The following is an 18,475-nucleotide window of genomic DNA, read 5'->3' on the forward strand; positions in this document are numbered from 1 at the left end:
TTGAGGAAGACGAGTTAAAGGATTACCAACATATTTTACGTGGAATCTACTTAGTGGAAAAGGAAACTTCTAATCGAACTCTGAAGTGTAGGTTACAGTTTGGAGCATTTAGATTCCCAACTGGAGAACGAAGATCTCTGGGTAGAAAGTACGTGTATTGCTTCCGAAAAAAAGAGAATATAAAACGAGGCTGCCTTGCCAAGGCTTTTATCACAGGAACTCAATGACCATATTCAAACCGTGGATCATTACCATCAATTATTACAAGAACTGTTTCGTTCAATTTGGGTCGACATGTGGTGTGTGTCTTAGTGACTTGTTTTCTGGGATTTCGTTTACCATCCGATTCCTTGTGGACTCTTTACGAACAGTACTTACCACCCAAATGGCCTAAATGGTCAAGAAAGGCTCATTTTGCTCAAAACCATGCGTTTTCATCTGGATACTTCTCGACCTCTATAGGAAAAAAAGATTCGTCAACTTTTAGCTACCGAAGACGTGTATGACGATGTGTGTGTAGCTTGTGACTTACACCCCCATTGGGCAGATGTACGTGCCTGGAAAAAATGGGGTTTTGAGGCTTGGACCCAAGAAGTTGCCCAGTATGCTCGAGAGTTGTGATCCTTCCTTTCAGCGTCCAAAGAAAAAAGTTACTTTTCAACCTGTGTTAGTGACAGTAACAGAAGAAGAACCCGTCACCCAGGACAGGACTGTCGTGGACATTCGTGAAAGACTCTTTCGGGACGACATTTGTGTGACCTTACCCCCTGCTGAACTGGTCAGAACATTACCCAAAACATGTTGTACAGAAACTTGTTTCTATTCCACTTTGATCGTTTTCATGTGCCTTTTATCGTTGTACTTAAGCCTTTGGCTTTTATGTATTTTAGTCTTTCGTGTTCATTTTTAAAACATTCAGTAAACGTGTCCTGAAAAAGTATAAGTATTGTCTTGTCTGTTTTCGTGTCACAAGTGACATTCCAAACACTATGGCTACCTCTGCTGTCTCTGCTCCCTCTTGCACCACTTTCAAAGTCATCGACGAACACTTAGATCGTGCCAGTTGGGAGGCTTTGTATCTTCGCCATCCCTTTAACATGCTCATTGCTGGACCTAGCGGTTCAGGCAAAACCGAATTTGTCAAACGTTTGATCGAACATAAACATCATTTGATCGATCGTCCACCTCAACGCATCGTGTGGTGTTACAAAGAGTGGCAATCGACGTACAGTCTCCTGCGAAAAAGTCAAGGCGATTCCATCGTGTTTGTGGAAGTCATTCCTTAGGAAGACGATGGAATCGTTTCTGACTCCCGTCAAACCCATTTGGTCATTTTCGACGACATGTTAGGAGAAGACGAAGAAGAAATTAAACTTTTGTTTACGCGCAAAGGGCATCATCGTAATGCCATTGTCGTTTATATCACTCAAAATTTGTTTCAACAAAGTAAAGCCCATCGCACCATCAGTCTCAATGCTCATTACGTGGTCTTGTTTAAAAGCCCTCGAGATAAATCGCAAGTGCAAGTCTTAGCCAAATAGTTAGGAACACCTTGGCTGACTCAGGCGTACGACGATGCCACTCAAACTCCACACGCCTATTTACTCGTCGATTTGAAACCCACTACCCCTGATGATTTGCGATTTCGTACCCACTTGTTTCACCACTGGTGCCAAGACGAAGGACCTGTCCTGTACACGTCTCCGTCCTCGACTTAACCCCAAAAGATCTATAAAAACCTTAGACACTTTTCGTCTGTCTCACACAGTCTCAACATGACGTCCCTTCAGTCGCATCTTCCCGTCAAATTGATTCGTGCCTTGTATGGCATCAGTCGCGAAAAAAATCCACAAATACGGGCTCATGTCTTAGAAGCCAGTCTCAAAGAAGTCTTTCGATGGTTCACGGTGACAGCACGTCAATTACTCCAAGGGATCATTCAGATTCCTCATCAAACCAAACGCTTTTTTGATCGAAACAAAGTCGCTTTGACCCAACTGGCCGATCCCCGCATCGACACTCAAACCAAAAAACAAATCATTTTGAAACCTGGAGGGAGTGGTACTCTAGGAGGTGTCATCATTCGCTTTCTCTTAAGATGGGATCCTAATGCTCCCAAAGTTCTCCCCAAGAAAAAAGCCAAACGAAACTCCAAGAAGAAAAAGAGCCACGGTATCAAGACCAGTGCCCCATGGAGACCCGTGTCTCCAACAACTTCTCCAGTGGCGGGACCCTCCTCTTTCCGCTCACCACCCCGGAAAAAGAAAAGCCCCCAGAAAAAGAAAAGCCCACAAAAAACTAGTCGCAAGAGAGGCACTGCGGCCAGGACACAACCTTACACTCGCAAACCACGACCTGCAAGGACGGTGACCGCGTCTCCGGTAGCCTCAGGTTCATTCACTTCTCCGTTGATGACACCAAGAACTGAGAAGTACTTGGAGACGTTGATAACACCAAGAACTTCTCCGTTGATGACACCAAGAACTTCTCCAGTGGCAGGACCCTCCTCTTTAGCGGCAGTGGCCGCTGCTCACAAAGTACCTTCTCCCAAAATCAAAGTCCAAGAGAGATCGGGCATGTTACAGAGTTTACTGGATTTGTCCAAGCAAGAACTGGCTCGATTTAGTCCGTTACGTACCCCTGCACGACGTGTCATGCCTGTCCTCAAGTTGATACGACGTAAAGACAATCAGTGGCGACGCGTTCCAGTATAAAAAAGGCTGCGATAAACGTAGGGGTATCAGTGAACTCCCAAAAGATGTCACCTCAAAGAAGTGCACACCGTCACTACCGTCAAAAAAGAAAGAGACAAAGACGTGCTCGTCATCCGACAATGCGTTTAGCCAAGCATCGACGTTACCCTAAGAAAAGACACAATCGTTCAAAGAAAAAGAGGAGTCACCAAAGGGGAGGATTCCTTGGCAATTTTGGAAAACACATTGTTACCTTTATGTCAAAACGATAGTCCCAAAAAACAGATAAAAGCGCGTGTGCTTAGACATTGCCGTTAGTTTATTTTTGGTGAATGTCACGGAACCCAAAGCAAAGATATCACCCTCCAGAAAACATCCCTCTCCTAAACCCCAAGGAAAGAAAAGAAAAGGACTGCCTCCTCGTTTAGTCAAACATGGGGACATGTTATCTGTCCTGTCCAAAGCTTCTCCACCCCACATTGGCCGAATCCGAGACTCGAACCCACGCAGACAGATGTGAGATGGCAGTGATCCTTAACGTAGAGCGCTTTAGACCACTTGGCCACTCGGGGCCCCCCATGAAAGTGGTCGTGTAATATTTACAAACCTGGTCGTGTATATCCATAAATGTGGTCGTGTATATTCACTAGCGTGGTCGTGTATATCTATTAACGTGGTTGCTTATATCCATAAACGTGGCCGTGTATATCCATGATCGTGGTCGTGTGTATCCATGAACGTGATCGTGTATATCCATGAACGTGGTCGTGCAATATCCATGAACGTGGTCGTGTATATCCATGAACGTGGTCGTGTATATCCATGAACGTGGTCGTGTATATCCATGAACGTTGTCGTATATATCCATGAACGTGGTCGTGCAATATCCATGAACGTGGTCGTACATATCCATGAACGTGGTCGAGTGTATCCATGAACGTGGTTGTGTATATCCATGAACGTGGTCGTGCAATATCCATGAACGTGGTCGTGTATATTCATGAACGTGGTCGTATATATCCATGTACGTGGTCGTGTATATCCATGACCATGGCCTTGTACATCCATGAAAGTGGTCGTGTATATCCATGAACGTGGTCGTGTATATCCATGAACGTGGTCGTGTATATTCATGAACGTGGTCGTGTATATCCATGACCATGGCCTTATACATCCATGAACGTGGTCGTGTAGTATCCATGAACGTGGTCGTGTATATCCATGTAAGTGGTAGTATATATATCTTTGAACGCGGTCGTGTACATCCATAAAAGTAGTCATGGGCTTGCATAACTGCATTATTTATTGCACTGTAATCTATATTGAGTAACTACTTGCCTTACACACTTTCCTAAGTCCAGTTTTGCAGGAGTGACCTTCCATTAAACCGTCTTAAGGCCGTATTTGCTTTACATAGCATGTGTTACATATACTAAATAAATGTTAAAAGTTCGATATAAACAAATTTCAACCGTCTGTGAGAAGCAACGTATTTCTCATGCATGATAAATGAAATGCAAGGTATACAGAGTAATTTGTGGGGCATTTACTATTTTGGTCTAAATGTATAAGAAAGAATATATTATCATGACGATAGATAAGAGTATCTCAGTTAGAAAGACAATAGTAAACTCAGACTGGTTAGTTCGTAAAGTCATTAAGTACGTTATTAGCTATTTATCTTCTTATAAACCTTTCCTGCTCTCAGATATAATTTATTTAATAACTTTGGGTTCACGAATTTTATTTTCCAGGTAAATGGCATTTGGGACTTCACGAAGAGAGGTTTGGCGATTTTAAAAAGCATCCATTAAACCAGGGGTTTGATCGTTTCTATGGTTTCCCGGGTACAAACATGAAAGACTTTGGGAATGAGGGAGATAGGGTTATTTTGGGCTTGAGACCCACTTGGTATGGACAGCTCATAACAATGTGGCTTTGCGTCGTGATACCTTTGGCCTGTATGTACAAAGCAAATTTTGCATCACTTCCCGTTGTTGTAATTGTGTCATTAGTTTGGAGCCTCCCTTTTGTGATGGTTTATTGGACGCTAGAGAACTTTAAAATTTTAAACAGTATGTTGTATAGGGACCATACGATTGTAGAACAACCTATTCGTCTAGGTGGTCTCACACATCGTTTGGTCCAAGAGAGTGTTGAATTCATGGAAGAAAGCGCGAAAGAAGGTAAACCATTTTTTCTCTACCTGGCTTGGAGCCATACACATACATTTCTGGCAACAGCAAAAGAGTTTGAAGGAAAGAGCAAACATGGCCGCTATGGTGACGCTGTCGAGGAATTAGATTGGGGAGTTGGGAGAATCCTGGAAGCACTAGACAGGTTGAATATCGGCAACAACACACTGGTATACTTCACCTCTGATAATGGAGGACATTTGGAGGAGAAAGGAGTTAATGGAGAGGTAGACGGTGGATACAACGGAATTCTATTAGGTATTTATAGTACTTTCAAATAAGACCCAACGAATCCAGCAAGAAAATCATCTTTTGTTAAGTGTTTAAGCTCTCATAAACAGTAAAATTAAGAAAGTGAAGACAACAAGCTTTGTAAAATTTAACAAATAATTTATTTCCCTAGAAAAACAAGGTACAAATGAGGAAAAGAACTTACGTTTTTAAGAAGCAAATCCAAAAATAATCCAAGAGTAATTCAAGAATTAAAAATTGGAAGTCCTAGTAATAACATGTTCAAATGAATCTGAGTTCGAGTCCGGACGAAAATTCAAAATGTAAGGCGATAACGTATACTGTAGTCAGTATAGTACTGAAGTGTCAAACATTCTTTGTTGAACCACAGAAAATAATATTCCAGTTTTGAATTCCGGATAAAATTTCAATAAATGTCTTGGTCCAATAATTCTATATGAGCACTTAAATATTCCCATGGAAAAGAATTAATAATTAAATAAAATAGAATTTTAACTCAAACTGGTCACACAAAAACACATTGACGTCGAATTGTGTAAAAGTCCGACTGAAATTATTTCTCAAATTATCACTAGTAAATCTCGCTACTACGCAAAACAGACGCACGTATAAGGGTCAACCTTCCGGTAATAAAAGAATTTTGAAATAATTGTTACATGTTTAAAGTCACGCACTCCCAGTACAGCTTCGATTTCACTTTATAAAACCCACACTAAGAATCAATATTTTTTTATATAAAAAGTTGTTTACTTCAACTCTTACTGATTCTAAATCAAGGCCAGGAACTAGGTCAGCATTTGATACAAAGTTATAATATTAGGGTTTCGAAAAGCTGAACTGAATGCCTGGAAAATATCAAATCCAGTAAATAAAAGTACATTACAGTAGCATGTAATGGTAACAAAATTAAAATAATTTGTTTTAAACTAACAAACAAACAATTAAATCAAATCAAATATAAATTAAATCAAATATGCATAACACTCTATCCCCAGCTCCACCCGTTCATCATATTTATAACCACCGCTTAATTATATGACATAAGGCACATATAAGCCACTACTTTGATATTTATGTTTGGTTTGATAGTAAACTTATTTCAAATGGTTTTTGAATTACGGTCTGTAAACAATTTGAATTCATCAATTTGCAGCTTGCTTCCATGGCAACAAAAGTAACATTGACATAAACATCTAAATAGACAAGAAACAACCACTAGCTTTTTGTTTGTACCAAGTTCATAAACTCAGTCCAAATCATTTTTGCTAAGTTACACCATGAAACCTTAAATTCTTGCCATTTTTCGACTTATTTTTATGGCAGCTTCAAATATATTGATATCGCAAAATTCTTAATTGCAAAAGACACCTTTATGCCAGTAACTTAATATGTGGTAAGTTTCAAAGCGTATATGACGTTGTTTTTTGTGATTTTTTTTCATTATTCTATGTTTGGGAAAAAAATCCAGGTTGCAAAATTTGCAATTTTGTTTTCTATGGAGTCGTCAAACATAACAATGGGGGATTTCTTCCTCCAAAGGTCACAAATGTACTAGTAGTTTGATATGCGTACCAAGTTTCTAAACATATCTTGAGCCGTCTTTCATTTCGGTTCCTGAAAATAGGGCGTGACCACTTGTTTCCTTGGCAGCGTATACACTATTTATGTGATGAACATTTCTTTTTGGTAAAACTTACAAATAGACCACTAATTTATATATATATATATATATATATATATATATATATATATATATATATATATATATATATATATATATATATCACGTTTCATAAAATGCACTGAAAGACGTTTGAGTTATACTCCTGAATCAAACGTTTGACGGATAGATGCACGGAACGAAGGATGGATACAATGTCGGACGGGCGAGAAACTAGTTTCTATATCCCTTGTCAACTTGATTTGCCAGCAAATCTTTACCGAAGTTTTCACTTATATTTCTCTTCTGATACAATCAACATAAGTGTACATATTGTGCTGAGTACCACGAGTTTTATTCAAATTAGCTTCAGTTCCAATAATGCACGCCTTTGTGCAATGACTGAAAAGCAGAAATTTAATCCACTCGACAATATCAACGTGAATGTGTTGTCCAAATGTCAAACTACAGTCGCGTACATGTGGTTTTCTCATATGCATATCAACTTATGAAATATACATCGCGATCATCGCACTAACAACTGAGCCACTGCAGTTTCCAGTCTAAGACATACTATTTAGTAATAAATTAGGAAATATAATCTACCTTGAATGATATACCGGTTTATGATATCTAGAAAACTGAAGGTCTACTTTAAAACGCTTGTGTTTATTTTAAGGAGGGAAGTCTCATGGTGGAGTTGACGGCGGCATCCGGGTGCCTGGAATCATCAGATGGCCAGGACATATACCCAAAAACGCAATAACAGATGAACCAACATCTTTAATGGACTTCTACAACATGGTGGGGATGGCTACCGGTGCAGCGCCGCCCGAAAATATCACACTAGACGGCGAGAATATTCTGCCATTGCTGAATGGAATGACAAATGTGTCGCCACACGAATTCCTCTTCCATTACTGTGGAGACGAGATTCACGCAGTTAGATGTCGACCCAGAACTGGTGAGTAATCCTAACTAATCTTCTATTTCCGTAAGGCTTTGATGTTCTCTGTCAAACTTCCGTAAGGCTTTGAGGTTTTCTATCAATCTTCTGTAAGGCTTTGAGGTTCTCGGTCAAAATTCCGTAAGGCTTTAAGGTTCTCTGTTAAACTAAATTTAAATAAGCGAAGAATTTTAAGTCTTAATAACAGGACGAGCAACACAAGTTATAATAAGGAGAGCAGATTGTGATCAAGATTTTGCTTTTTCTTCAGTAATTGATATAATCACTTTGTTAAGACTGTGAGCAACGTGCCCAGCAAATTACATGGGATTCTTAGCTTTTAAATAAATCGACGACCTGGGTTTTGTAAACAATCGCTATCCATATGAATTAAATGGAATAAGCACATAAAGTAAAACTAAGTTTATTTTTAGAAAGCATCAATTAACTTACTAAAAATATATATTTTATTCCCAATGAAAATGCCGATATATATATATATATATATATATATATATATATATATATATATATATATATATATATATAAACAAACATCTTTCCATTAAATGACACCATCCTTGTGCATGTTTGCAATATACACAGCACCCACACGAGTTGTGAGTTTCTTTGTGGACCGACAGGAAACCACATTTGGAATGAACATATGGAGTTATTCGACAGGAAACCACATTCGGAATGAACATATGGAGTTATTATCGCCTTAAGAGACGGATAAAATATCGAATACCATCTTGTTCCGATGACTCACTGTTGAGTGTTGTATAAGACAAGTGATGTAGTTCTGAAAATTAAAAGATTTTTAAATAAGATACGTGGTACAAATAAGAATATTAACCACAATAAGAACTCAATACGTCTTACGAAGAACAGATACTTACCCTCAGGCTGATACAACACAATTTATGTTGGAATTGGGGGAGAGAGGGGGAGGGAGGAATCGGTATTATAGACCGAAGGGTCGAGTAGCGCAAATGCGAGCCGGTGCCATACCCATACCCTCTCCTCTCACCCTACAATAGCCATATTTAAAAGAAAATTTCAAAAGCAGCAGAGGGGGTGAACAGACCTTTGTCTGAAAAGCGTCGAAACGTAGAAAATAAGCCTTCCTACGAACGATCGCAACATAAAAAGCGTCGACAGAGTTTAAAAAAGCGTCGACACTTTACTGAGAAAATCTCTGGAATTTTTCTAATTAATATTACTCCATTGTCGTTGGTGATTTTTTCTAGTTTATTATGCATGCTGTTTACGCAATTACGCCTTCGCTGAGGTCATCACCCCCTCTGCTGCTATTAATTTATGTAAATTTACCACCATACCAAGTTTGATGAATATTTCTCAACACGTTCTCGCTGTCGTTTCTCCTCATCTGTTTCATCTTTATTTGTTTCATCTTTATTTGTTTTATGTTTCAAGTAATATTCAAGTTCTGATGGTGGTTTTTCTATTTTTGGATTTATGTTCTTTCTTTTTTTGTAATATATCACTAAACTTCTGTATCGATCTCCACCGCAATTTTTGCAAATCTGATATAATCCTCTAACGCCGTTGTTACAACCAACACAACTTCGTGGACCAGCATGAGGGTTTTTCTTTATAAAATAATTATGTTTTTTACAATATTCTCCATGGCATTTTTTATCGCATTTGTTAGTGGTTCCTTGATGCAGCCACGCACAATTGTTCATTATATTAATGATATCTGTTTAATTCAATTTAATTTTATCATCACCCCTTCTGCTGCTATAATAATTAAATCATTATGTTATAATAAAATGGTACATCCGGAATCTCATACTGCAAGAATAGCTCGAGAACGATTAGAAGCAATCAAAAAATTTCTTCCTGTTAGAGATTCATTTAGAAAAAATCTACAAGCGCAGCAAGAAGCACAAATTGAGTACGAAGAAGACACTAAAAAACTGTTTAAGCCCGTCACTGCAGCTACTGAGAAAGTTACAACAGTCATCAAGGAAGATCTTCTTCCGGTATCAAAACAAACAGCAGAACAAACTGAAAAAATAGCAAAAAGAACTAAACAGACAAAGAAGATTTTACGAGATCTTCCACCTGGGATAGCCAGGGAAATAGCTGCAGCTCAACCTCCACCCGTTGGTGAAGAAATACTTGAAGGCATTGGAAAACTTCGTACTGAAGTCGCCGACGTGAGAAAACAACTTGCAGCTGAACCCAAACCAGTAGAAGTAAACGCAGAATTGATTGCAAAATTTAAGAAAGGGGTTGTTGAAGAAATTAGAAATACTAAAAGAGAAAAATTACCCGAAAAAATATACAATGCAATAACTAACAAATCTGGTTTTTTAAACCCTCCTCATGAAAAGGCAAAATATGATGATATTGTTAAATGGATATATCGCATATATACAAACAAAAGACGGGTTGAAAGTAATGATTTGGAATACAGAGCTCTTTATAAAGAAGTGGGAAGACTTTATAGAGAGGAACTGGAACAATTCTCCCAGCATCAACTTCCTTCACCTCTGCAACAAACAGAACAACAACAATCTTCTTCGCCGCAGCAAAGGTTTAAGCCGGAATTTAAATGGTCTAAAGAGCTACCTGGAAAATCAGCAGAGCAAAGATCACCCTTAAGACTATTTAAGAAAGCAACAGAGGAAGGAGCTACTGGCAGTGGTTTGGAAAATAATTTTGTTTGTCCTGATAATATCCTCAATGACGTGTCACGGTTAGAAGTTCTCATAGGAGGAAAACGTGCCGGGAATAATTCACCAGAAATAACCAATGAAGCAGCTGACATTTGTCGGCAATTATTTCAAGGTGGTATCATGGATATTGGCGTTTACCGAGAACTTATTGATGAGCTCGTTGATGATTAGTCACCGCGATTAGATAAATGGTAAATAAAATAAGATGATCGTACACAATAATCATCGTAAATCCGTATCGGTCAGAGCGGTAAACTCACGATTACCAATCATAGGGTTATTTACGGAGATGGACTTGGTGATGTTATTCAGGGATTATTTACAAGGTTAGCCCCAAAAGCAGCGCCTATTGCAAAACAATTATCGATGAAAGCTATTCATATTGTTCGTGAAAATGCTCCTGGTGCAATTGTCAATGTTGCTGGGAAGGCGTTCTCGGCGATCAAAGATAGACTAGCACGATTATTGCGACGAAAACAACAACCACCAGTAAAACTGGCAAGTACTGAAATTATGCCCACAGACGTAAGTAAAATAATACATCAAGCTGCAAATCAAAAACTAGCAGCGTTAGCAGATCGGGGACTCGGTGAATCGGGAAATAATATTTCAAGTTTAATATCAGGAAGTGGAACTTCCCGAGGTGGAATTTTCCGAACGCGGTAATCAACGTGTTAGACGAAAATAATTATAATAAAATGTTCAAGCGCGTATCCGACACAGCATTTGACATGGAAGCACCTGTCCTTAAAGATGAATCGGTACGTGATTATCAGTTTTATTCTTATGACGCACGAACACCAGATCAACGTGGAAGAATTGAACTACAAGTTCATGACACAAGTAGATATTTTCTGCCCGCTGAGGCTTTTATTGAAGTAGAAGGTACAATTATAAAAACGGATGATACTAATTACGGAGGTGTAGTAAAAGTTGGTTTCGTCAACAACGGGATCATGGCATTATTTGATAGCGCCACGTATATGATTGATGGAAAAAATATTGAATCGATTGAGAAGGATGTAGACGTTGCTACAACAATAATAGGGCTGGCAAGATATTCTGATGATTATACAAGATCAGCAGGTCCCACAATGATGTTTGTGAAAGATAATTCTAATAACCCTGAAAGTGATCCGTATAATATAAGACGACCAAGAAATTTTGCCAATAACAATGATGCTGATGTGTGGCCGGTGATTCATGGTTCTAATGATAATCTCAACTTGGGATTTGCAGCGCGTAGAAATATGTTGTTAGGAGACAATAGAAGATTTTCATGCGCAATTCCACTATCGCATATTTTTGGATTTTGTAGAAATTTTAGAAAGGTTATTTTTGGAGCTAGACACACGGTTGGTCTTGTAAGAAAGGGTGATGATAACGATGCTCTGTGGAGACCTGTTGGTGATGCTGGTAAAGTAATATTGTCTAAGCTTTCACTGTGGATGCCGGTAATGACTCCAACGATCGCAGTAGAACAAAAATTGATTTCTTTCATGGACACAGGTGGTAAATCCTTGTTGTCTTGGTTAACAACAAACACAGATAGTATGCAAACTAACGTTAACGGTCAGTTTACATGGCATATAGCATCACAACAAGGTGTTTCTGCACCACGACATATTTTTATTGCGTTTCAAAACCATGATCTTTTAGGTAATCAAGTTCACTCTCATATGATATTTGACCAACTAGGTCTTACAAATATTTCCTTGCGGATAAACGGACAACAAGAACCAACAGAGAATATACAACTAAAGTATGCATTAAATCACATAGGACGTGCATATCATCGTTTGATGTCATTCATGGGACATGATCAAAACGTAGATACTGGGTTGCAAATATCACAATATGATTTCAGGACGTTGTATCCGATTTATTATTTTTCACTGGAGCATCTTGATTTATCAAAACAATCTGTCGTTGATATACATCTTAAAGCAACATTAAATACAGGTGGTGTTGATTACAGAGCAATCGCGGCTATACTTAGCGATAAAGCCATGTTACTTGAAGGTGGTAGTGGTCGAATGAGGGTCGTTGATGCACCAGTGGAAAATCTTTAATTATTATTTGGAGCGTGGTAAGTATTTATCATAAAATGCCATATCATCACGTTAGTGTCAGTCTGACTCCTGGTCAGATTAAAAACCTTCAATCAAATTCAGCAAAAAACTGTGGAATGAAAATATCACTAAAGCGAGATCAGATCACGGGTGGTCAAAATAAACTATCATTATCAGAACGCCAGCTTAAACATTTCAATGGCGCTAAACAATCAAAAACAGGCGTCAAACTCAATCTCTCTGCGGGTGCGGTTAAAGACTCAATTAAAACAGGTGGTATTTTTCCACTTCTCGCGGCTATACCAGCATTAATAGCTGCTGCCGCGCCAACCGTAGCAAAAGCAGCCGCGTTAGGTGCTGTTGGAACAGCTGCTGGAATGGCTGTAAAGAAAGCAACAGGAAATGGATACAAAAAAAGGGACGTGGCTTAAGATTGCCAGGATCTCGTTGGGGAAAAAGTCTGAGGCTTCCACGTTAGACGCTCCAGCATCAAATTTTGATTTACTTGATGCTGCTAAACGATTAAAAATAAAAAACTTCAGAGGTGTTTTCATGCGAGATCAATTACCAAAACAACCAAACAAACTCGAAACAGGTATTATTAATCTCGATGAACGTTCTGGACCTGGTACTCATTGGGTATCATACGCGGTTGATCCACGTGGAATCGTTTATTTTGATTCATACGGGTTAGCTCCACCTGTTGAATTTATCAAGTATGTTGCACCACTTCAGGCAAGAACTAGAGTTTGGTATTCAACGTTACCCACACAAACAATGACAGATCCGCTAATATGCGGCCGTGAAGTAATTAATGTACTTAACGCTATATCAAAATCATCCAAACCACCACATAAAGTCGTGCATGATTATACAAGCAACCGCTTCGTTGCGCGTAAAGCGTTTTAAACAACAGGTCTTATATAATGGTTGATATTTACGGAAGATCTTCTTCACGCGCTAGGAAAAAGTCCGGCGACGTTGATCTGTCGAAGTACGCGACTAAGGATGACCTCGCTGATATTATGAACCTGGCTGGAGTTGACCCAGATGAGGTTGTTATTTTTCAGGATCGACATGGTAAACTATAAACGAGCAATATCAAATGGGATAACATAATTCGACGAGTACTCGGTGCAGTTACGGATAATATACCCGTGTTCACTGACAGCGGCAAAATCAGGGATTCAAGTATGTCACTTAAAACCATCAGAGATGAAATTGCAAGAAGTGTTGCTAATCGCGTAAAAAATACCGGTGACATAATGACAGGTGAACGTAGCATGAACGGAAACAAAATAGTAGTTTTAAGAGATCCAACATCCGACGAAGACGCAGCAACAAAAAAATACGTCGACACCGTAGACGGTAAATTATCCACGTTACGGGCCGAGTATGATGTTCACGCAGGCGCTTTTGGAAGATTTCGAAGAAATTTTCAAAAAAACGACGAATCAATAGATAAATTCTTCGGCACTCCGCACGCCATTGACATGAAACTCGTTGATATCAAAACTAACCTAGACACGATTAATCAAACACAGCAAGACATCGTAGCGGGGATTCCTGAGATCGTCAATAAAACCAGTCTGATTAAAATCCCAGCCGGAATAACTCCCGGGCATATTACCAACATCGTATACACGGTATCATCGGGATTCGCAACATGGTCAGTGCAGAATAATACTTTCAAATATACCGCAGCAGTCAATGGCGTGTACATTCTGTCTGTGTTCAGTGCTGCAAAATTTGAAATATTTACAAAGTATCCATGGCGTCAATCAACGGATTGGTTTTCCGGGGTTGTATCCGTTATATTAAATAACGGAACCGAAGAAATATTTATTTTGGAAGCAGCTGATAAGGAATTAATCGCAACATCTTACTGGTGGTGTTTGGAATTTGTAGCTGAAACACCTCAATTGGTTACTGCATAAAATATAATGAGTACTTATATCGACGTTGCATACAGGTACAATCAAGCGCGTGAATGGCAGGCAACGTTGAAAGATCGAGTTGAACAATATACAATAAAAATAAAAAAGTATCAACGACGATTAGTTGTCGTTGACGTTGTTGTTTATTCAGTATCCGCTGTTGTTGCTGGAGCTGGAATAATATTATCCGCGGTAACAATAATGGCACCAGTAGCTGTGACTATTTCTGTTTGTGCAGCAACAACGATTGCAGGTGTACTTAATATCATTGCAAAAAAAATATGTACTTGCACGAATGAAAAATTATCCGATTACAGGATAAAATTACACATAGCAACTGTCGCATACACGAGGTTATCCTCTTTGCTATCAGCGAGTCTCAGTGATGGAATTATATCTGATTTTGAGTTTTCGGAGATGATTAGCGTATACAACTGCGTTGGTATTAAAGGTACGAGTATCAATAATGACGGAATTACTCCAGCAGATCGTGGCAAACACAACCCCGCACAAGACAACGATGATCTCGGTAAGCTCTATTAATCCTGAATTTAATATCAATTTTCCAACTGCAATTCGCGCTAATGAAATTGCACTAGCGCAATTACGGGTATATTACAGCTGGCCAAATATCAGATCAAAATCATTTCATGGTACACCAGCAAATAATTCGCTCGTATTTGCTAATAAAAACGAATCCGATGGAACACCTGACTGGGTTGTTGTTGGAATACCCACTGGTAGTTATGAGATCGAGGAGATCAATGAGGAATTTCAACGTAGAATAAAATCAATAACAGGAAAGGAAGCAAAAATATCGATTAATATTCATGAGCCGACGTTGTCCTCGACGGTAGAGATATATTCTCCTGATTATGCCGTTGATATTTATCAATCTTCAATCAGATCCGTACTAGGTTGGCCTGATGTTTCCCCGGTACATGAAGGACCACCAGAACCAAAATTAACTGAATTTCTTACTGACGAAGCCAGGTTTATAACAACTCCAGAATACCGAGATTCGTATCCATGGACTGGTAGGGATTTTCGTATTATTAATGATGGAAAATATTATCCTATGACACCGTTTTCTATCATTGATTTTGATGCAAAAACATCAACTAATATCGTTTATGAAGGATATTTCAGATTACATGCTAAAAGAATTAGAACTGAATACACAACTACATCAACGACACTAGCACAGTTGTTTAAAAACTATATCCTGGAGTACCCTAATGACGATCTAAGACATCAGATCATTGCAACGATACAACATTTAAATCAAATTGTATTAGATCTTAAATATTTTAATCAGACCATTATTGAGGTAATAAATGCTCTTAATTTTATAGATATAGGAAAAAATAGTATCAAACAAGCATACATTGATCATTATAAAATAACTGAAGGAGAATTATTAGATTTTACACTACCAGGATTTGAAACCGGCGAATTGATAAGATCACTCAACGATATTATCAACAAAAACTTTTCTGAAATACTCGATGCATGGAGAAAAAGAGCCCCACCAGCAACTGTTCTTAGATATAATAATGATCCACTCGGCGGTGGAAGACACGTATCTCCGGGAATCGTTAATATAACATCGACAATCGCGGTTAATCTAGTTTGTGACGTAATCGAAGGCAGTTATTAAATAGATCTTTGAAAATCAAATCAAGCTCAACAAGGATATATTTTATATACATTTACACCACAAGTTCCCCCTGGGGATTTGATCGTGCAAGTACCAACCAATCCTGTTTATTTACGCACACATAATCAGTATTTGTCACGAATAAATTTCAAACTCACACCCCACCTTAATCGCTTAATTGACCTACGTGGAGAAGAGCTTGTAATAAATCTATATGTGAAATCGTAGATCTTTGATCAAGAATCTTCGATTCTAAATTAATCCAATAAATATTATATAATGTACCAGCACGTGAGGGTTTTTATACATGACAAAGAAGCACTTGAAAACGCCATCAGAACAGCGTTTTCACAAAACACAGAACAATTTAACGTTAATTTAGTTATTGATGAATACGGAAGCGAGGATTTCTTATTAACACAAGAACAGTTAGATGAACTCCGTCGAGAACATATTACCGAGATCATTTGTGACAGAGATCAGATTCTAAATTATGCACACTCCTGTATTAAAGTCGATTAACTTAAAAAAAAAAAAAAAAAAATATTGGTGCAAAATATATCTGATGAGGTAATTGTGTTGAAAAATTCATCTTTTTTGAAATATTTTTTTTTCTGAAAATTTGATCATTTCACATAAATCTGAGTCATCAACTAACACATCAAATTCAGAATAAACAATAAATCTAAGTACCAACTAGCCCATCAGAGTTATAAATTTGATCATTTTACATAAATCTGAGTACCAACTAGCCCATCAGAGTTATAAATTTGATTGATTTGCATAAATCTAAGTACCAACTAACCCATCAGAATTATAAATAAATAATAATAATTCAGAAATAAATAATAATTCAGAAATAAATAATAATAATTCAGAAATAAATAATAATAATTCAGAAATAAATCTAAGTACCAACTAGCCCATCAGAGTTATAAATTTGATCATTTTACATAAATCTGAGTACCAACTAGCCCATCAGAGTTATAAATTTGATCATTTTATCATTTTACATAAATCTGAGTACCAACTAGCCCATCAGAGTTATAAATTTGATCATTTTACATAAATCTGAGTACCAACTAGCCCATCAGAGTTATAAATAAATAATAAATCTGAGTACCAACTAGTCCATCAATTTCAGAAATAAATAATAATTCAAAATAAATAATAATAAATAATAAATCTGAGTCTTCAACTAACACATCAAATTCAGAATAAATAATAAATCTAAGTACCAACTAACCCATCAGAATCATAAATTTGATTGATTTGCATAAATCTAAGTACCAACTAACCCATCAAAATTACAAATTTGATTGATTTGCATAAATCTAAGTACCAACTAACCCATAAGTTATAAATTTGATCGATTTGCATAAATCTAAGTACCAACTAACCCATCAGAATTATAAATTTGATTGATTTGCATAAATCTGAGTACCAACTAACCCATCAGAGTTATAAATTTGATCATTTTACGTAAATAAATAATAATTCAGAATAAATAAATAATAATTCAGAAATAAATAAATAATAATTCAGAAATAAATAATAATTCAGAATAAATAAATAATAATTCAGAAATAAATAAAAATTCAGAATAAATAAATAATAATTCAGAAATAAATAATAATTCAAAATAAATAAATAATAATTCAGAAATAAATAATAATTCAGAATAAATAAATAATAATTCAGAAAAAATAATAAATCTAAGTACCAACTAACCCATCAGAATTACAAATTTGATTGATTCGCATAAATCTAAGTACCAACTAACCCATCAAAATTACAAATTTGATCATTTCACATAAATCTAAGTACCAACTAACCCATCAAAATTACAAATTTGATTGATTTGCATAAATCTAAGTACCAACTAACCCATCAAAATTACAAAATAAATATAATTTCAGAAATAAATATAATTTCAGAAAAAATATAATTTCAGAAATAAATATAATTTCAGAAATAAACATAATTTCAGAAATAAATATGATTTCAGAAAAAAAAATAATTTCAGAAATAAATATAATCTCAGAAATAAATATAATCTGCACGTGGTCAGAGCGAGTTATTTTCACCAGAATTATTACTTTGGACGGGGTTGCTCGCTAACATAATTTTTCTCAATAGTCTTATGCGAGTACTAATTGTTTTCTTTTCCTCGTACTCGTGGGATAACAGCGATCTAATTCTTTCTACTGCGGCAGAGAGAGGAATGAATTCCTTCACCTGATTATCTTCTACGGTAGCTAGCGACTGAAACATTGCCGCCTGAATCCGTTTCATGAGCTTGTATTTAGATGATAGTGTGTGAATTCCTTGGTTTTTACATTCTTGTAA

At 37.2% G+C, this 18,475-nt stretch overlaps 1 protein-coding gene across 1 annotated transcript in view; it reads left to right on the forward strand.

The window, feature by feature from the left end:
- The window catches only part of LOC149795666 (steryl-sulfatase-like), a 78,030-nt gene that overhangs the window by 45,804 nt on the left and 13,751 nt on the right, over window positions 1–18,475 (forward strand). The window contains exons 4-5 of the mRNA XM_089965506.1: window positions 4,448–5,146; window positions 7,480–7,764. Of these exons, the coding sequence (XP_089821632.1) occupies window positions 4,448–5,146; window positions 7,480–7,764 (984 nt within the window). The remainder of the gene's footprint in view (window positions 1–4,447; window positions 5,147–7,479; window positions 7,765–18,475) is intronic.

This window comes from Sinohyriopsis cumingii, chromosome 7 (genome assembly GCF_028554795.1).
Source record: "Sinohyriopsis cumingii isolate HCF-2022 chromosome 7, ASM2855479v2, whole genome shotgun sequence".
NCBI classification, from domain to species: Eukaryota; Metazoa; Mollusca; class Bivalvia; order Unionida; family Unionidae; genus Sinohyriopsis; species Sinohyriopsis cumingii.